The sequence below is a fragment of the Clupea harengus genome, chromosome 23, assembly GCF_900700415.2.
Source record: "Clupea harengus chromosome 23, Ch_v2.0.2, whole genome shotgun sequence".
NCBI classification, from domain to species: Eukaryota; Metazoa; Chordata; class Actinopteri; order Clupeiformes; family Clupeidae; genus Clupea; species Clupea harengus.
Window position 1 is genome coordinate 5059883 of NC_045174.1, and position 21138 is coordinate 5081020.

At 43.3% G+C, this 21138-nt stretch overlaps 1 protein-coding gene across 1 annotated transcript; it reads right to left on the minus strand.

The window, feature by feature from the left end:
• Nucleotides 1-6931: 6931 nt before the first annotated feature.
• glrx3 (glutaredoxin 3) lies at nucleotides 6932-21087 on the minus strand. The gene is made up of 11 exons (XM_012831068.3): nucleotides 20790-21087; nucleotides 19464-19572; nucleotides 15454-15528; nucleotides 14637-14838; nucleotides 12141-12313; nucleotides 11011-11072; nucleotides 10801-10858; nucleotides 8660-8712; nucleotides 8514-8553; nucleotides 8175-8267; nucleotides 6932-7221 (listed from the first exon to the last, which is right to left on the minus strand). Exons 1-11 carry the CDS (start codon nucleotides 20864-20866, stop codon nucleotides 7174-7176), a joined length of 990 nt encoding a protein of 329 aa, XP_012686522.1. The 5' UTR covers nucleotides 20867-21087; the 3' UTR covers nucleotides 6932-7173.
• Nucleotides 21088-21138: the final 51 nt, after the last annotated feature.

Here is a 21138-nt window from a genome sequence, read left to right on the forward strand (position 1 = left end):
CACTTAGCCACCCCCACTGTTGGCTGATTGGACGCCACTCAGAGTGGCCCAGCGATCCATCTTGCGAAGAGGGTTTCAAGACTACAATCCCAGCAAAAACTGATCTGGGAGCAGTAGGCAGGCGGAGCCCGGCTAGGTGTGTTATCTTCAGAAGGAGGCCCAGGGACAATGCATCACTCCGCCGCGTTTTCTTCCCGCTCCCTTTACGCTGAATGCAGGGAGGAGCTTTTGATTCATGGATGTGTCAACAGCACAGACCACACAACGCCCCCATTACTGTGTTTTATTGCAGTGCAAAACCTCCTCGTCCCAGCTTTAATGGCTGCCAAATGTGTTTACAGAAGACCTCTTTGAAGCTCTAATCACATGACCCACTCATGAATCAATTTGTCATTTGCCTGCTCCTCACCCTCTCAGCAGAGTCTTAAGAAGTAATGTGTCAGCCATCATAATGTCACAGTGTGCTTCTCACTACTACAGTACCACATGGAACACTCAGACTGCAGCTTAAACTGCAGACCCACTAACACATCCTGTACATATGCTGGGTATGGATCACTTTTGCAGCGATGGATCGCTAACAAGCACCCCATCATCATATGGCTTACAGCAGCAGGGAAAGCAGCAGGGTGCAAGTATACACTGTGACTCGAGCAAGGCATGGATCGTCTGTGCTAGTTAACAGCACGTAAATAAAGCAATTACACATCATTAACAAAATATTAGTGAGTGAGAAAGCTCATGCCAGATGAGACTCAATTAACTGAGGGTGATGCATTCTCAAATGTTTCCTTTCAATGATCCGTTTCCTTTCGATTTCCTCTGAAATTTAAAGATGCAGTCTGCAATTTGCTTTGGTTTTCACAAAATGCTGTTGATATTTGAGCTTAACAGCCAATCAAATGACACCCCATCCTTCTATGCTCTTGAAGCGTGTGTGTTGATTGGTTGGGATTGGTTGATTGGTTTATGGCTGGGTCGAGGACTGTGTACAACACCAGAATGTTTTTGACCGCTAACACTGAACTGGAGGACCGCAAAGAGCCATTTGTTGAATTTGAGAAAAAGTGTATGAGATTAGAATTACAGGCTGCACCTTTAAACCACATTGAACCATTTTACCCTGTTTACCTTTTTAAAATTCGTTTTCATCTACTCTATTTAATCACTCACTACATGCTCTGTTTAATGTGATAAACTCTGGCTTTTAAAAGGAGCCATCACAATGTCCTTTGCCTTCAGTGGAATGAATAACACCAGCAGCATAAACAGCATCAATTAGACGGCGTGACCCTGACCACCTCACTGAACCGCTAGATGTGGATGTCAACGTGTAAGTGAGTATGGTTTTGGAGAGGTTCGCTGAACCTCTGACACATTGACATCAGAGACTCCATGCCTAATGAGTTCCACTAATCAAACCCCACACCCATCACCCCCTCCATCCGCTCCCCCCCTGCCCCAAGGAAAGAGTGAAATAAAACGGACACTTCAAGGGCCGCTCGCTTTTTCCATTCTCCACACGTCACGCCCGCGCACGTTTCTGCGGCATAATAGCCCAAGCACTGTGAGAGCAGAACTCAATCAAAATGATGTGTGGCTCTCACTGCCAGGCAAGCTTTCTCTCTTTCTCCATCTCTCTCTCTCCCTCTCTCTACCTTTCCCTCCCTCCCTCCCTCCCTCCCTCGCTGCTCCCCTTCCCCCTGCACATTGTGCTGCGGCTCTGAATTCTGACAACAGGAGTCCCTTTGAAGTTGTGTGCTGCGGCCCTCTCCACTCTCCGCCGTAGCAGGGGTGAGGACGTGGACAGAGATTTTCACCTAGCAGGGGCTCAGGCCACCTCACAGGGAGGTGCAGAGCAGCCGGCCGCAGATAAAGTGTTGCATGAGGGAGTTCTCCTCAAGCCATGCTTCTGCCCAACTCGACCTCCTCGTTTTGACATAGTGTGACAGACTTTTTTCTCATGAGAAAGCTTATAGTCGAGCAGTCCATTCTTATCTTTTTGCAAGCACACACAACACACACAGCATTCTGTGTGTTTCATATTTGTATTCGGTTTTGCTATATGTTTTCGCCTATTTCGAAGTATCAAAGTTACACATGCTAAAGTAAGAGAACTGCCCAAGGCAAGAAACATGTCCTTGGGCAGTGCTGTCTTTTTTTTACATTAACTAATAAAAAAAGAAACATGAGTGCAGTGTTGTATAGCTACTACAGGAAGACTGTAAGAGTCCAGCTTACTGTTCTGGTATGAACTGGATTTCATCTGGTGATTGCGATGATGGTTTCACTGCTGTTTTAATGAACTATCATCACGGGTTCCATTTGTGATCCACAGCAAGCACACTTTTATCCCTATTAACATAATACTGTCATTTATCTTATATTTAGACTGATTTCTTTGAAGAAAAATGCTTCCCGAGTGCAGTAGCTGTAGGCTGTCCTATGTTGTGCTTGGCATCTCCTGCTAGAATTCCATTTAAAGTCCTGTATGACAGTGCCTAACAGTGCCTGGGTTTACACTATTTGAAACCTAATGGAAAATGTGTCACTTTGAGTTACTGGCATCCTGATATTAGTGTTATTAGAACTTGCAGTAACTGTCAAAGTAATAAGACATTCTATTTTTCATGATGGATGCAGTCAAGGAGATCTCTGTTGGTGAAAGGACAAGTCATATAGTCGTTTTGAAAATGCATCTCATTTAAATGTATGGAATTTCATGCTTGTGGCTTTTGCTAAATTAAAATCACTGGGAGTAAAACTATCTGCCTTTTAAGCAAGACTGGCATGAGACAGTGAAACAACAGTTTGGTATGAAGTTTCTTTCTCATTTAGGAAGAGGATGTCACAGGGAACAAATAATGTGTACAAACTGTCAAAGAGAGAAGAAAGGAGAAATATGATGTTCAGATTCATTTGCACGAAGGGCTTATGTCTGTTCTTTGGAGATCCCTTGTGACTTGCATATTTTATTTTTATGCCCTTTTATGTTATATTACATCACAAGTCTAACCCTCAGGTCTTCCTTTTTTTACATCCCAGCTGCCTGTATATTATTTAATGGCCTCTGTTCAGACAGTACATTGAAAGTACATTACTTTGCTTTTAGAAGAGTGACATCAAGGACAGGTCTTTTCAGCAGAATATACGTCTATGTTGGACTGGAGTGGACTAGAACAACTCGTGTCAGATTCGCTTCTTGAGACTTTGAGAAGAGGACATTGAAAAGGGAAGTAGAGAGCTGGTCCATTTTCCCTTGTGTTAAAAGACAGGCCATTATTCTACCCGAACAAGTCAGTGAATGGTGACTATCTAAGAGCAGTGGGAAATGTAAATTGATAATGTTTCGGCTATAGGCATCATTAAAATGTTTTGGAGAGTTACTGTGGGGTAACTGTTAGAGCATGTCTCATTACAAACCAATAGCGTCAATCATCCCTCGTTCTTGCAATATTACAATCAACTTAGATAATATGGTTTTTAGGATGTGAATGAATGAAGTATGTTGTTTCCTAACCATTTATGAAAACTATCGAACAGGTAAGAGTGTATCATTTGGCCTGTTACGGGCTAAATGTTACGTGGACAAATTGATCTAAGCATAGAGTGCCCTCATGAGGAATGAAGAAATATTACAACACTAACGGTACCTCAGCCTACAGCGCCATCTGCTGTCTACTGCCTTTATCTGTCCAACAGAATTTTGGATGGTTAAATGGTTTGGATGTCTACCTGCTGTGAAAGCTAAAGCATCAAAGTAATTCCCAGAAAAGCAAATCAATTATTACCCATCCACCTGGAAAATAAAATGAGTTGGCATTGAATTGCTCCACAAAATGAAAGCACTGCTATTCACAAGCCTCAAGATGAAAACAAAAATCCATGAAAAATGTCAAGTACTCTTGTGGCAAAGAATCATAACATTTTATTTTCACTGACTGGAGAAACACAAGCGTTCACACTAGCGAACTGAAAACAACATAAAAATGTCATGCTTATTTACACATAATGCCAGGATTCCATGCATCCGTTTTATCAAGGTGCATCTTTTCCTAAAGTCCTCAGATGGGATAAAGGTACTTCCCATCTCACACGGATAAAATACCATGCACAACACTAACACATTTCCCTAAACTGAGTTAAAAGGGAATAAATAATGTGACAAACTGAACAACAAACACTATATTGGCTCCCTGTTGCCATGCCCTCCACAGCTCTACACCGGAGATATATACGTCAGAGGTCGAACAACCATCACTGGAAAACACACACACACACAATCTCCTCACTGTACAGAAAGCCCTCTCCATAGTTGCCTTAAGATAGAAGCTAAAGCAGATGTGTGTTAACCCACCTTAGTTTCATAAGGCATTCATCCTCTGCCATGTTCTGAGAAGGGAGAGATTTGACCTTTGACACTGACCAGTCTTTACATTACTGACAGCACAACACACAGTAATAAAAGCTGAATTCAGTCTGTCAGAGAGGAAAGGGACTGAAACATGCCAGATGATTTGCCAGAAAAGTACAATGGATGATTGACAGTGTAACTTCTCTTCTCTTACACCCTTGTGTTAGTGAGAATTTCACTCGATGACCATGACTATCTAGAATCCTATATCTTTTCAAAGGGGAAGCATTAAAAGAATTACAACAGAAGTGTAAGAATGTTGTGACCACTATAAGCAGCATACCTCTTTAATCTCCTCACTATCATGGACAGGATCCTTGTCGGTGAGCAGGAGGGTAGTAATATCAAATCACACTTCATCTTCCAACAATTTAACGAGACACACAAAATGCTCTGAGCAAAGACAGAGCAAGGTTAACGGAGGCAGTGCCTCTCCTCTCACAGCTGAGATGAAGCTATTGGTGCTCCAAACAAGCCCCTTGTTCCTCAGATTTATGAGGCACATGCAAAGAAATATTCAAATCCAACAAGGTTACAATGTGATTATTTGCGATGCATGCTAATAACCTCAAGCCCCTAAGACAAGACGGTGCAGGAGGAGAAAGTTGCAACAATCTTCTCACTAAAATACAGAATGATAGTAAAGATGCTGGAGGGTGCCTGAATAGACGCCACAGCGGAGACTCCAGGGAGACGAATGCATAACAAGTACCATCTGCAGGGTTGAAAACGTCTATAATGTAATATGCCTGCTAAAAAAAAAAGCATTGCATGGTAAGCTTCGGTATTTCTTTCCAGCTTTGTTTCACCAACTTCACGATCTCATTAGGGAGAAGATCCTGATTCTATATGTAACTAGCCTAATCCATCAGTCTCCAATACAAATGTTTCTTCTTGAAGAACATCAATCTTCTGTCGTTGAGGAGTACTTTAGCCCTGAGCTGACTCTGAGTCACGTAACATTCAACAGCTTCTCATCATCTGAATTGGAAAAGGATATGACCCTGCTGTTATTGTTAATTAGCGGAAACACTCTGAGGCGATGACACAGCGCTGAATATTTGATTATCAGCGTGACTAATCACTCCATGGAAATGAACAGGAGCAGTACACACAGGCTTGATCGGAGCAGTGAGTGGTGACAACCCCATTAAACTAACGCAGCGAGCGAGATGATTCAGCCACTATTGCAGCCAGTCTGATCAGGAATGAAGTTTGATCATGGGTATGAGACTTACTTTTGCATATTGCATCTGCTCCAAGTAGAAGTAGAATAACTTTTCCCCCCTTGAGCAAAACAAATCCAGATGAAGGATTGTTTCTGAATGTGTTCTTTTTTTTGTATAACCAAAATAGTCATGTTAATGTGAAGGCCTTGTTCAATTGGATAGCCACTAGGCCCAGTTCCTATCAGCCTGGGTTTGTTTTCTGTGCTCAGTAAATATAAGTGCTAGAAAACTGTGTGGAAAGTGCCACATTATTTCATTCGGAGAAATGCTCACAGGCGAGATACGTGTATGTTAATGGGCAATCTGTACGGGCAAGTGAGTGTGAGTGTAAGATGAGGAGGTTAGAGAGCAAGTGATCATTTCAGGTGCATCTGGGGTATTACCCAGGGGACACATCACATTTGTGGGCAAGTGATAATTACCATAAGAGCCGGAGGTGTGCCATCTCATTCTTCCTGGTTTTGTGTAATATGTAATTATCAGGCACCGTGGCAGGGGAGTGATGTCTGCTGAATAGGCCTGGATGGATATGTATTACTGGTTTACCTTTAATGTCCGTGTCCAGCACCTTAAGTCTGTGGTCCAGCACACACACACATTACCTCCATCATCAGCACCTTTAGAGTCTGTGGTCCAGGACACACACATTAAAGGTGCTGATGGTGGAGGTAGAGTCTGTGTCCTGCACACACATTACCTCCATCATCAGCACCTTTAGAGTCGGTGTCCTGCACACACATTACCTCCATCATCAGCACCTTTAGAGTCTGTGGTCCAGGACACACACATTACCTCCACCATCAACACATCCTCCGTAACAGCTCAAATTGACCAGATGGTTGCTGACCATCGCAAGACATCCACCGATATAAGCCTACCAGAAATTCTTCCTCAGTACTCTTCAATACTTTCAGTGTAGCAATGCCCAAACAATGCCCAAACATTAGGGGCAAAAACTACAGAATTATCCCTACCTGTATGAAGACCTATGTATCCAGACAGAGCACTCAGACATTACAGAAATGATGTGGCATAAACAAAAAAGCTAAACAGGGGAAAAGCAGTAGTGTAGAGATTAAAAATAAAATCTTCAAATGCAACCATGATGTAAAAGAATAAACTGCAAGGTTCATCACAAGAAAACAGCCCAATCACCTAATTAAATGTTAAAACCCTAAAAGCACTGCTACCTGCTGAATTAATAATACCATGTTCAAAATGAAAAAATGGACACAATACACGCTGCAAGGACTTCCAGCGCGACTAAAAGAGGACACAACACACGTGCTTATGTGTAACATGGACGTATTTATTTCATGTGCAGCTTACTCAACTTGGTGCTGTTCCCACACAGAAACCTGGATCTTGTATCTCCTTCACCTCCTGATCAGAATAATGGCTGGGTAAGACTTGACGGCTCTAAGTGAAAATCATTGATACCCATTGGCCCAAATGAAAGAGGTACTTGTGCCACCCTATTGTGAAACGCTGTTTGTTCCCAAACTCATCGACAGGTGCAATGGGCTTCCTTCACTCCCCCTTCAGTACAGATGTCAGCTCACTGCCCTCTTGAAGTTCCTGCAACAAACAAACACACACACACACACACACACCAAAATAAACTTTCATTACATCTAATGTCAATCTATTAAGGCAGTGTCCCAAACTTTTTACAGTCCCGTACCCCTTCAGACATTCAATCTCCAGCCCCCCACACTCACACACTCACCACAGTTTAATGAGAAGGGTGTGCTTGAGAGGATGCACATAACTCTGCAATGTCTGGCTGAATTTGAGTCTTAAATCGTTTTCCACACAGTCTGCGCCTGTATTTTGTTTTCATGCTTGTCACAGCTGAGAACCCACTCTCACATAAGAACGTTGTGGCAAAGGGCATCAAAGTCTTTTCAACGAGAGTTAAAATAGATTTAGTCATAGTTTTTATTTTTAAAGATCCGTTTTCGTCACGTCTTAGTCTCGTTTTAGTCACGGGAAAAAGGTCGTTAACGATTATTATTCGTCATAGTTTTCGTCAACGAAATTAACACTGTTCTCATGCAGCAACCGGAATGAGCTCCCGCTTCCCTACACAGGGCATCAGCGAGTGGAATTCTGACGAGGGAGCTAACTGTTGTGCCTATGTTTTGACTAACCTAACAGTAGCTATTTTTGGCAGTGTAATTATTTCACTGAACACTATAATGTATACAAGGACTGTATTTTTGACATTGCTACTGGGCTATTCAGACTATTTAAGATGTCATGTCTATTTATAGGTCAGTTTGAAAATGTAATGGGCTGTTTCACTTTGAAAATGCAAATCACATGTTTCCCCCCGCGTACCCCCTACGTCCCTTTGCGTACCCCAGTTTGGGAAACACTGTATTAAGGGAACAAATGCAAATAAATCAACATACAATACCACAGCTCCTCCTACAGGCAACCATGGGTACTCCATGAAAGCTGTTGGGCTCATTCAAATGCCTCAATATAGGTTACCAATACTGAGGGTTTCCACCACTCCCTCTTACCTTCACAATGTCCAGTCCACCAATGAGATCCCCTTTCACGTATAGCTGGGGGTATGTTGGCCAGTTTGAATAGGTTTTGAGTCCTTGTCTAACCTGTTAAGAGCACAATTCACCCAAATGTATATTGCACTGTACGATTACGCAGTTATGATAAGCCTTATGTTCATGGATAACTTTGATAACCTACCACACTGAAATACATTATTAAACACATCAAACGCACACACTTGATTCAGTCTACTGATTAGAGACTTGCCTTCAATCAACAGAGAACATAAATGGTAGCACATCTTTGATGTTACCTGCTGAAAGGAGGCGGCAAAATAAACCGCTTCTTACCTCCTCATCCTGCAAGATATCAAATGTATCGTAGTCCACTCTGTTCAGAGGCAAAATGAAAGAGAATCATTTGTATCATCTGTCAGACAATCACCCTCCTGCCCATTTCATGAGAGCCTCAGCGTGGAGGTGTGCAGCAGACCTACCCCGTGCTGTTCATTATCTCCAGGATCTGACGACTGAAGCCGCATTTTGGCGTCTGTCAACACAAACACACAAACAAACAAACAAACACAAACACACATCAGAATGCAGCAACAACAACTCAAGTCACACCCTGGCTTCTTCTGCCTGAGTGAGTCCCACAATGAGAGCAGGAGGAGGGACGCTGGTCGACTCAAATAAAAGGCACGAGGCAGGGGGACCCCGGCAAAAACACAAAGACTTTTATGATCCAATACAGAAGAAATGGGGGATTTAGACAAAAGGAAAGCACTCATTCATAAAAACAAACAGTCCTGTTGCGAGATCTGTATGGCACAATCCACCCGTGCAGTCGCACAAACTCATTTAAGAGAGTTACTGACTTCAAAGACACATGCAGCTAGTCAACACAAAGGCAGGGAAAAATATTGGGGGGGGGGGGGGGGGGGGGGCGCTTGGAGAGGAGAAAGATGGCGAGAGAGAAGAACACGGGAGGGAGAGGGAGAGGGTGTGGACAAGAGGGAGATGATCTCGGGGGGATGGTGGGGGGCAGCTTTAAACTACTCCATAGAAGTCCTTTCATGTGTGAGCAGGGGAAATCAATAGCCCTATGAGAGGGAGGCGAGGGGCTGCTAATGCTCCATTAAAAGGAGAGAGAGCGAATGAGAGGGCTCAGGCTGCCTCCTCCAGCACAGGTACAGTGCTTCTCATTCCACACACACACACACACACCTGCTCCACTCCACTCCTCAACTCTCACGAGGACAGCTCTTTCTTGCACATACACCACTGTCCATCTATCCAGTTAGTCTCTGGGTATGTTGTGGGGTGATCTCGCTTCTATACGTGTGTGCTCATGTGCATGTGTATGAGTGTAGGAGTGTGATATGGAAGCCTTACCCAGGGTTTAAAGCAAAAAAAAATCCTGAGCCTGAATTTTTTTTTTGTGTGTGTTTGTGTTTGGGGGGGGGGGGGGGTCGTGTCCCGTGGCATGGACACATTCGCAGGGTAAATAAAAAAATAAAAAAAAACAAACATTTAGAAATGAATGATTGCAGATTATGGTGGGACTTTTGGTGGGACTCCACCTCACTACAATATGGTACTAACACATGTAGCATTCACAATTTCTTTTGATATCAAGTTTTGCTGCTAAGCTTTGTCCTTGAAAGGTTACAAGATGACCTACAATCACAAGGTGACATGTTATAAGGGTATGTCAGTGGAAGAAGAAGATTTGATTTGCAACCATTTCATTGAGGATATATGAAAAAGGACAGCGATAACAGTGAACTGTAGATAATAATGTAGTTTTATATGGCAACATTTCCATAATTACTTTGTTAATAGAAAATATATCAATAAAACAAATAACAAACAAAACATTAAAATGTTACAAGAACTGGTAACTTTAATGTTGGGAAATAAATACAAAACAGGACTTTGTCCATGTAGCCTACTTGTTGGTGGCTTCGTCGACATTTAAGGAAAACATGCCGTTTTTTTTTAGCTTTTCCGAAATACCTCTTTTAAACTCTGGTGTTATGCCGTGTGTTAAAATAGCGGCATGCTGATTGGATATTGACAGTTTACACACGTCACACACACGGTCAGTTATTGATGCCGGTACATCAGCTGTGGATGTTGCTCCCGGTAAAGGCGTTGTGTGTTGGAGAGCTAGTTGCATATATTAGCTTTCTCGAGCACAAAGTGCAGAAGCAAGCACCTGCTTCTCTTAAGTTCTTACACCAGCTACCAAAAGGCTTACTGTCCTTCCCTTCCCATCTCTTCTATCCATGCCCAACGCCATTTATTTTCATGAACTTACTTTCCATCCTACTCTCCTTTGGTGTGATGTCTCTCTACTCGGGCATCTACGCTAGGCAGAGCGATAGAGAAATGTCGGCGTTTGAAGCACATTTTCCCAAGACCCGCCTCAATCTACTTCTGATTGGCTAATACTGTTATTTTGAGAGCGGGAGAGTTGTGCTGCTTTCATTTCATTGGCAGACGAACTCATAAACTCGAAAGTGATGGTGATGCTATCGAGACGTGATTTTTTTTATAAAATAATTTTTTTCGCAGCCAAACGCCGCACGCCGGAAATCCGGCACGGTGCCGGAATACTTTAATCCCTGCTTACCTCTTTATTGCCCTTCATGAACAGCATGACGGAATTTTTGTTGATGATTGACTTTAACCTGTTGGCACAGGAAAGAATTACACAAAATACCAAGAAGGGCCCAAGTATGAATGTGTGTGTGTGTGTGTGTGTGTGTGTGTGTGTGTGTGTGTGTGTGTGTGTGTGTGTGTGTGTGTGTGTGTGCGTGTGTGTGTGTGTGTGCTTTTTTACCTCTGCTCCAATGTCACAGCCTTGGGTAAGGTGTTGTCCAGTTCGCCAGATTCAGCCAGTTCCTACAATGAGACACAAAAATAACTTGGAAACTGGGTCTCTGCAAGCTTGTTTCACAATCCCTGTCCGCTAACTCTCTTTATCCTCGACACCTTATCACACCCCCTGCTCTCCGTCTCATCCTCTGTCTCTCTGTGTGTGTGTGTGTGTGTGTGTGTGTGTGTGTGTGTGTGTGTGAGAGAGAGAGAGAGAGAGAGAGAGCAGAAATGAAGGGCGTCAGACACAGCTGGTATCTTCTCTCCAGACAGGTATGCTAAGAGCCATAATAACTGAGGTGTATGTACGCACAGACAAAGAGAACTAGGCTATAACAGCGGAAGAAAGGGCAGATGGAGAGACTAAAAGAGAGAAAGGTAGATGAAAGTCGGAGGAAAGTGGCAGATAAATAAAATTGATACAGAGACAAAGTAGGAGGGGCAGATGAGTGCTGGGGGAGGGATGGATGGAGACGGAGGGGAGGTGTTGGTTAGAAGGCTACACTATGGGAAGGGGAGGGGAGGAGGTGTTGGTTAGCAGGCTGCACTATGGGAAGGCCGTGGGCTAATCCAGGCCTCCTCCTTCCACAGCAGGGGGTCTGTGGTAAGTTGAAGTGTGAATTACCTCAGTGGGAATGTAGCGCTGCGGAGGAAGACTTCCAATGAGGAGGAGAACAAACAACACCATGCCAGAGGAGGGAGTGTGTGTGTGTCTGCGCGTGTGTGTGTGTGTGTGTGCGTGTGTCTGTGAGTGTGTGCGTGTCTGTGAGTGTATGTGTGTCTGTGAGTGTGTGTGAGTGTGTGCGCATGAGCACATCTCTGCCAACACCCACTCCCACTGTACTAACCCAGCTACATCGCTACAATTACTGTACAGACGTTCAACTGCAGCACAAATTGCATCTAGAGACCACCGCAAAAGGGAGCAGGAAAGATGTGAAGCAAGTGTAGCAGAGTAAAAATGACTGCAGTACCACGCTAAGTAGTTAGCAGTCCTATAAATGGCCTTCCTGTGCATCACTCCAAGCCACCCAACTATTGGTGATTAAACTGAAACACACATTTTAAAATCATGTTAAACAGTAAAGGCCTCACCTTGATGATGTCGAGGCCCCCCACGAGCTCACCGCTGGCGTACACCTGGGGGTAGGTGGGCCAGTTGGAGTAGGTCTTCAGACCCTGTCGCACCTCCTCGTCTGATAAGATGTCAAAGGTGCTGTACTGGACACTTTGGTCTTTGAAGATCTGGATAATCTGCCGGCTGAAGCCTGCCCGGTAGAAATACACAGAAGCAAACACCATCAGAACTCAACTCTTAATCTGGTGGGCAGACAAATACACAGCATGTGATGATGTGAGGAGACAACTCTTTGGCCCCAGAGATTTAAATAAATGTATATCAGCAGGATGGAGTGAGAAATTCTGTCAAATAGTTACAATAATCTTTACGTGTTTTTCAAACTATCTGCGGACAATAGCATGCTGTGTAGCTGGAAGGGATTGGGGTGGAGTCACTCATCAAATAAACAACAGCAACATTACATTATTCATCTGGGAATTAAGAGGGAACTTCAAAAGACTAGCAAACACATTTATTTTCCCTAAGACATTCCGCAATATTGTGCAACACTGATGAAACTGGCTTTTGGAGCGCTTATTGCCAGTCTTTTCCAGTAATGTACCATATTAAACTGACAGAAAATGATGCATGTGTGTATAAATTGTTCAGCTGCACATCACATTTATTTATGACACATTGTCCTTTGTTAATGTTTAATAAGCACAGTCTTAAAATACATGTAGGATGTGTGCTGAGAGCTGCAATTAGAGATCTATAAACACACACACACACACACACACACACACTGAAAGGGAGACACACATGATGGACAGCATCCACAGAGACTGAAAGAAAAATCATTGTGTACTTGAGTTTATGGGGAGACAAGAAAAGAGACAGACAGAGGGAGACAGAGTGAAAGTGAGTGAAGGAGAGGGAGAGAGAGAGAGAGAGAGAGAGAGAGAGAGAGAGAGAAAGAGAAAGAGAGAGAAAGGAAAGAGAGGTGTTGTGTTCAGACCATGTAGGGCCTGCAGTGAAATAGCCATTCTGATACTGCCCCTCTCCTCTCCCCACTCATTCGGGAATTCATTATAAAACAGCTAGAGGCTGCTAACTAATGGTTATTCAGTTGGCAGTATATTAACTTGTTTCTATTACAGCAGGCAAACATGCGGCCCAGCTGCCTGCTCTGGCTTTAGGCAACTTCTCCTAGACAAGCAGGATTGATTGGTGGAGGGTCTGCTTTCCTGCCTGCCTGCCTCTCGCTCTCCTCTCTCCTGCAGGGCCAGAGGCTCGCTGGGGCAGACTCCGTGCTCCGTGTACGGGCAACATTAAACTCTTACTTCGAGTTTCAAGGAAAGACGTCTTATTATGCAAACATGGCCAAATGCGAATGTGGGCTCTGAGCTTATGCTGGGGATGTCATAGCCCCCCCCCTCCTTATAACCTTTTAATTTGAGGTGAAGAGCTGCCGTTTCAGTTGCGGGCTAAGGTCCTGATCAGACATAAAACCAGGGGTGTAGAGATTAAACAGTGCCGTGGAGGGCTGCTGTGGCTGGCTGCGATGCCTGGGAGGAGCTGTGAAAGGGCTCATGCATAGCCCAACACTGCAGAGAGAGACTAACTCAATGCTGTCAGTCAAAACACACTCTGAGATCAGATGAAAACATGCTTCTGAATTCATCTTTAAAATCTTTTAGAATCAGTCTATTACAGGAACTGGTTTATATATTTAACATCACAGTAGACATAAACGATCTGATCACACCCATCCAGTGTGTGTTGGTGCAATTTGTGCTATATGTTTGTGTCTTTAAGGGCTTGTCTATGTAGGCCTCCTCTGAAGTGGTAACCCATAGACCAAAGATTACTATGGTGGTTTTACGATACTTTAACTGCTCCTTTATGGTCTGGTTTGTTTACATCAGCCTCAGTGACTTCTGGGCAAAGTCTTCGTGACACTCCCTGTAATGTTAGAAAGCCATGTCTGTCCAGTGGCCATAGAGAGCAGACAGTGTGTTCCTCGTCCCCCTGAGGGACAGTTGGGTCCACTATGCCCTGGAGGCTGAGAGTGAGAGCGGTCATTGGTAGTCTAATCAGCAGCCTATGATTTCTGGTCTGAACTTCCTGACTGCCGCCCCCCACCCGCTCCCTGACTGCCAGGGGCTAGGGTAGGGTTAGCCATGGAGCACGCAGCGGCACTGACAGAGCCATTAGCATCCCGCCGCGCTGGAGCCTCACACCGACCTGAGGGGTGTGATCCCTAGCGCCTAGCTGCTGCATGCCTCTCGCTAGTGCAGACAAACACACTTGAAGGAGCATACACATATACACATAAACAGATAAACGAACCACTGAGACATGCTCACACTCACACAGACACATCCAGTGACACACTGACACAGATCTGCACACGCATACACACAACCAAACAACCTGTAAACTCACAACTGGTGGATGCATAAACAGACACACACACATGAACAGACACACACACACACACAGTGGCTGGGTAATTGCTGTGAGTTTACCGCAGCGTGGCTCCTGTGGGGAGCCCTTCATGAAGAGCATGCAGGGCGCAGCGTTGATCAGCTTCTTCAGACGCTCGTTAAGGTCCTCTTTGGGGGAGTCCCCCGTCCCCACGGGCCGCGCCGTGTTCGTAGCCAGCTTCTGCACCTTCTTGCTCAGCTCCGGGGCATGCGCGCCATCTAGCCTGTCAATCATCTCGCCGCTCTGAGGCCCACCAGCGCACACACACACACACACACACACACACACACACACACACACACACACACACACACACACACACACACACACACACAGGAACAAAAATAAATGAGCATCATTCATTTTTTAGAGTGCTGGCCTGTTGGTTTGGGGGACTGTTTTAGACCAAATAAGGTAAGACTGTGAGACAGCACATTGTGTGTATAAGTAGGTGTGGACATGACAGGGCAGTGTGTGTGTGTGTGTGTGTGTGTGTGTGTGTGTGTGTGTGTATGTGTGTGTGTGTGTGTGTGTGTGTATTGACTGATGGGGGGGCCTCTTGTTTTTGTTGTTTTTACTTTTAACATGTTAAGTTGTTGAAGGGCATAAGCTCAGCTGTGGCAGTCAATTATTATGAGTTTTTGATTGATTCCCACAATAAATGCTCTGATGATCACACTATGAGATGGAGACCACCTTGAAGTTCACAAAGAGGCCCCCAGTGCTGGTAATATCATATTGTAATCTGCATTAGAAATATACATGTTACATATGCACATATGCCTATATGATGGGGGACAGGTTACACAACAGGATCCCAGTGGCTTGAAGGATGAGGCAGCGGCCCGGGAGACGCACCTTGAAGAAGAGGAAGGTCGGAACGGAGCTGATCTCATATTTCTCTGACACCTCAGGCACTGCCTCTGCTTCCAGCTGTGAGGAGTAACAAGATGAGGGAAGAGAAAAAGACACGGTCAAGTGAGACGGCTGGAGAGAGAAACAGAAAGTGAGAGCTAGAAAAGGGATACTTTAACTCCTTCGTGTCCCTGAAATGGTACCTTCATCAGTATCACACATTCTCCCTTCAACACATTTGCTTGGAAGCAAGTACCCTGTAAGGGAGGCAATGAGGTATTTGGACATCACTCATCTAAGGACAAGACATATTTTGGGACAGCCCGTGTTGGAGGAACAGGCTATGATGGATAGCTGAACGGTTTTTGGCTTGGTTGGCTCAGAGACAAATTACCTGGATGCAAGTTTTCCAATTCCTCAAAACTTCCTTGGACATAAAAGATTCTGATTTGACATGAAATATGAAAGTGAGAATATATAGAAATATAGGGAAAGAAACAGAAAATGCCTCAGTAATAACCATTTGGAAGGTATAATTTCAAACCACTGACCACCCAGAGCAAGGCTTTCACTATGCTCTTCTGACTATTCACCTTGCAAACAGAGCAGTGTCAAATGTGTCTGCCGGCTTTTATTTTTCTACTGGCCTCTGATGACAGCCCCAGGGTAAAGGGGGAGGGGGAGGAAGGGGGAGAGAGAAAGAGAGAGGGGGAGAGGGGGGGAGACAGACAGAGAGAAATGTAATGCACTGGTGATATGACAAATTCTCAATCATATTTAGCTCCCAGATATTGAAATCCATAAATCACTGGGCACACTTATGTTGTGATTAGAGTGTCTATTGCCATGCCTCTAGCGAGTCAGCTGATTTAACCATCTGAAAAGATCTATTGAACCTCAACACTTCAAATGACAAGAACCTCCACAGGCCCCCCAACAACATAGGTGTGAAGATGACTGAACTGGAAGAGCAATTCATATATGACTAATGCTATGGGCTTGCCTTGGTGTGCCCGTGGACAGAAGGTCACTCACATAGCAACTAAATGTCTAACATTAGCACTGTAATATAACCAGTGTTTATATATAATATACATTTAGAAAGAAAATTCTGCAATATCAGACAAATGTTCACACAAACACAAATCACAAAACAAACATGGACTCAAGACTTCCCTCCTATGGCTAGGGATTTATGAGATAGTTATTGTTAGGTAGTAGCTTCTATTAGTCTATCAGTTGAATTACTGACTACCATTAGTTAATGAGCCAAACATCCATCATGTATGATCTTGCCAGAAACGTAATTTAGCAAACATTACATGCCACATACGAAGTATAGTATCATAGCATAGTGTTGCATAGGCTTATACTATACAACAATTTCTAATGTAGCCATCTAGCTAAAAAATGAAGCTATTAAGTCAGCTCCAGTAAGTTCTGGGGGAGAGCAGTGTGCCGGGAGGAGATGGGCATAGGGGAGGGCTTGCCTTGCCTTGCCTTGCCTTGCCTGGGGGTGATAGTGGTTCAGGAGGTAAAGGAGTCGTTCAGCAATCTGAAGGTTGCTACTTGGATCCCGAGTGTGTCCTCGCCAAGTGTCGAAGTGTCCTTGAGCAAGACACTGAACCCCCAACCACTCCCGACGTGCAGGTTGACAGCCTAGATAGTAGACTCAGCTATCGGTGTATGTATGGGGGAATGTCTCAGGCATTAATCAGTAAACCGCTTTGAGTGCTCTAGGAGTAGAAAAGCGGTATATAAATGTAGTCCATTTACCATTTTCCTTATTTGGTGCAAGGAGTTCCAGGATTCGAGTAGGCCCCTTCCCCCTTATTAGGCTCGCTAAGCCAGTTGTGCCACTGGTCTGGACTTTGGAGCTCATTTTTCTAATATGCTTTACGAACTATCAGCCTTATTATCCCATTGGTCAGATTGGAGCTGTACTTTTCACTGCTAAAACTAACCAAATGTGACAATTCCGCTTTCATTTAATGATGACAGGTTGGGGAAGGTTAAAAGGGCCCATCGGCTCAGGACACAATATATGATGACGCCTCTTCTGACAATACTAAAAACGAATTATAACGTTACACAACACAGTACAAAGATATACTCTTGACTTAATTCTACAGCTCAGCTCAAACTTCTCTGGTTGGTGGACGAAAACAAAACAAGAGGGCCCAAAGACACACGTGTTTTCATGTGATCATAACATGGTGGTACAGAGAGCAAACAAATGCATTTTGTAGATTTTTCTAGTATAGCATTTTAACGGCCGTTTCCAGAGGGGTGATTCTTTAGCATTATGGTATTTGGAGTAAGAGAGTAACTTGGAAATGTAAATGTATTAACTTGGACCTGTGACATTTCTTACAGCAACATTTCATGTAACAGTAGTGGGCCACAGACACACAGTGGTTGAACTAAATCTGAGGCATGTTCCCCGCAGCCTCCTTCGTGCTATATCAGCCCTAAATATTCCTTAATTCTTCAAAGTTTTTCCCAAAGCATCCTTAGCTATAGTATACCTTTTAAGAGAGATACCTTTGTAAGGGTGGACAAGCTACTATTAACTCCTCCTCCCTCAACAACAGCTGAATGCGTCCGGTACGATAATTATTGCGGTTTATGACTTAAAATGGACACACTTTGGTTACTTTCCACAGATCAGTGTGTAGCCATCTCTAGTCCATCGCAGATAAAAATCCAAAGTGACTTCTGCAGCCATCTTGATATAGAAACTTTTTGTATCTTCCTTGTCGTTGTCCCTCCTCTGTGTGCAAGTGCATACACAATTTTGTTCACATTAAACCCTTGACAATATGCAGAACCACTCATGGACAGTGTTTTCAAAAGTTGCACAAAAGCTTTACCTTAGTGAACCCTTGTAGAATCAGAAGGCCTTTTTCAGCAGTTACAAAACACTAGGGTGAATCAAAACTGGTAACCATGAATCTGAATAATATTTGACAAGGAAGGCTTCTTTTGGTTAACCTACTTTAAACCAGAAACCATTTTTTGTTACTGCCATTGGTACTGCCAGCAACATTTGGCTTCATGTAAACATAACTAACTGCCTATTCATCGGTGGAGCTTTGTTTATTTTTCTTCCTCAAAGCATTTGGTTAGTAAAAGGAGAGAGAGAGAAGGTGCTGGGAAGGGGTCAAAAGAAAGGGTCACAAGAAAGTCATGATTAAAATTACTTAACTAATCCTCAAGTTCCTCTCCTGGCATTAATTAAACCCCTAAAAACGCATCTCTGCTCTTCAAAATCACACATTTAGAAGCTTTTCTCATGAAAAAAATCCCTTGATTGTATTAAAATGGCTTAGATGCAACTCTGCACCTTTGCCTCATTTAGTATTTGCGGAGCAATTGATATGCAAATTAGCTGCACCTGGCTTTTTCCTCTGATGGCTCTCATTTTAAGGTAGCCTTATGCTAATGATATTTAAGATCCCACGCCACAAGTTGATGAGATTGGTTCTTTAGGTATGTGACATGAAACCCAGGCTGTCTGATTCTGTGTTTTTGAGACTGAGTCATTGGTACACTGCAGTTCCAAGGTGAAAATACTCAGCCATGGCATTGACTGCTTATTGCGCTCATGATATGCCATGCATCATATAAAAAACACCATATGGATATGTTAACAAGGTTAAAAACTTGATTTTCTCCGGAGGGGGTCATTAAGGGATAAAAACATTACCTATCCCATTAAGACAGGAAATCACAGCTGTGACTTGAGATGAATGGGCTACTCCTACTCATAAAAGTGTCTATACCCTTGGACAGGGCTTCGCTGCTTAATTGTTGCTATTAAACTATAGGATGCTTTTCATAAACACAGCCCAGAACACTGGGTGTATTCCTGGATTAACAATTTGCTTTCAAGAATTACAGTTGTTTCGTTGCTCTTGTGAAGTGCTCCGTGAATTTGTGTGTCGGCATTGGTTGTTATTCCTAAACCTATCCACAACAATACCATTACAGAATGGGGCTATGAAGAGTACCTTTACAAATGTTGTCTGAGAGTGCTCCTTGGCCAACTCTGCCAGCACATCGTTCATTTGAGTGCACTGGGGCGCCCATGGTGCCAAGAAATGTACAACTGTTAGCGACCTGGAAAGAAATCAAGCAAAAATGAATGACGTGATATGTATCAGAACACATTCACCTCACAACTCCACTGCTTCATTGAAAGTGAAAGTAACCCAAATCTAACACTAACTAAACTGACAGTGGCTACTCATTTCAACGATCATGAATGGAACGTTGAACTGGGCATCTAAACATAGAATTAGAAATGCTATTAGAGCACACAATTAAAATTACCCTACAACCTAGAATATAACCTATGATCTAAACTCTTCAAATTAGGGAGTCCAGTAGGAAGGCCATGCACTACCAACAACGACAGTAGTATGCCAATTACATCTTCACGACTACACTCTGACAATGCGGCAAGAACTGGTAATAAGCAATCCTCAAATCAGCAAGTCTAACGTTAGTTCTTAATACACGAGCTGCTGAGTTTCGAAACATACACCGATTAGGCTACTAAGTAGAAGTAAATGAGAAGATACGGGACGAGAAGATAAGAGGATGAGTAAATGCCATTACTAGGAACAAATAAACCCGAGGTGTTCTTGTTCCAAGTGAAGTTTTTATTTGTCACATACACATTACAGTAGCAGTAGCCATAGATATATATATAAATATATGGCAGTAGCAGTGAAGCATGTCTATGCAGTGAAGTAATCAGAGTCGCACATCCAATTCGTCACGCAAAATATCCTGCTGTCATAAGCCCGTTTGTATAACACGAACCATGCAGTTTGATGAGGGTAAAACTTGCTTAGTTGGCTAGGTCTTCCTTTAAAAAGTAATCAGTATATAAGTATTGCATACTTCGATAGTATTGCGTACGAAATGCAAAAAAAACAACACAAATATATGTTTTCCTGACCACGTTATTAACTGATGAAAGTAAGGGCATAGAACAAGTCCAACCCCGCTAAGCTAACGACAGCTAAAAGCAAGCGCGTAGATAACAATTTTCACATTTAAGTCATTTTCCATCTAGGTCAAAACTGATTTTCGGATACTTGCTTAGCCTCAGAAATGTCATACTACCGTTATATATAACCTAAGACAAGAACAGAAGAAACGTGAACTTGTTAGCAGCTAACGTTAGTTAACATTAGCTAGCTGCAGTAACGTTAGCTGTGAAGCATATACAGACAAATTCACTGAACACCTTGTTGTGTATGTTCCAGTACATCACTTCGGGGGGTTCATTTAATTGACATGTACTGAGATAAACCCCACATACTTACTTGCCAGTCTTTTTAAGCAGGTCTTCAAATTGCAGCGAAGCTGTCACGTCCACTAAATTCTCCATGTTTTCAGGCATAAACGGGAGATTACCAAACTCATGATTTGCACCTAACGCCAGACATTACTGGTCGAACGTAACGAGTCTTTCAAAAACGCCTGTAAGCCAAAGGAGTTTTCTCGGTGTTGAAATCGTGGACAGAAGATAGAAGAAGAATTAAGCGACCTCTTCTCAACATATACAAAAATATATCCCAGCTTTGAAATATGTTATGTTGTGTAGCAGCAGTTCTGTAGGTGCAGAACACCTGTGTATTGCCTATTACTGGTAACTTCCACCTGTATTTGCAG

What these genes read in the sequence shown, in the direction of transcription:
- glrx3 (XM_012831068.3), bottom strand. Translation starts at nt 20,866, where the DNA reads ATGCCTGAAAACATGGAGAATTTAGTGGACGTGACAGCTTCGCTGCAA. An exon ending in CTGCTTAAAAAGACTGGCAA is followed by an intron (nt 19,573 to 20,789) that starts GTAAGTATGTGG and finishes ATTTCTTTCCAG; the next exon opens with GTCGCTAACAGTTGTACATT. An exon ending in CTCAGACAACATTTGTAAAG is followed by an intron (nt 15,529 to 19,463) that starts GTACTCTTCATA and finishes TACTCCTCACAG; the next exon opens with CTGGAAGCAGAGGCAGTGCC.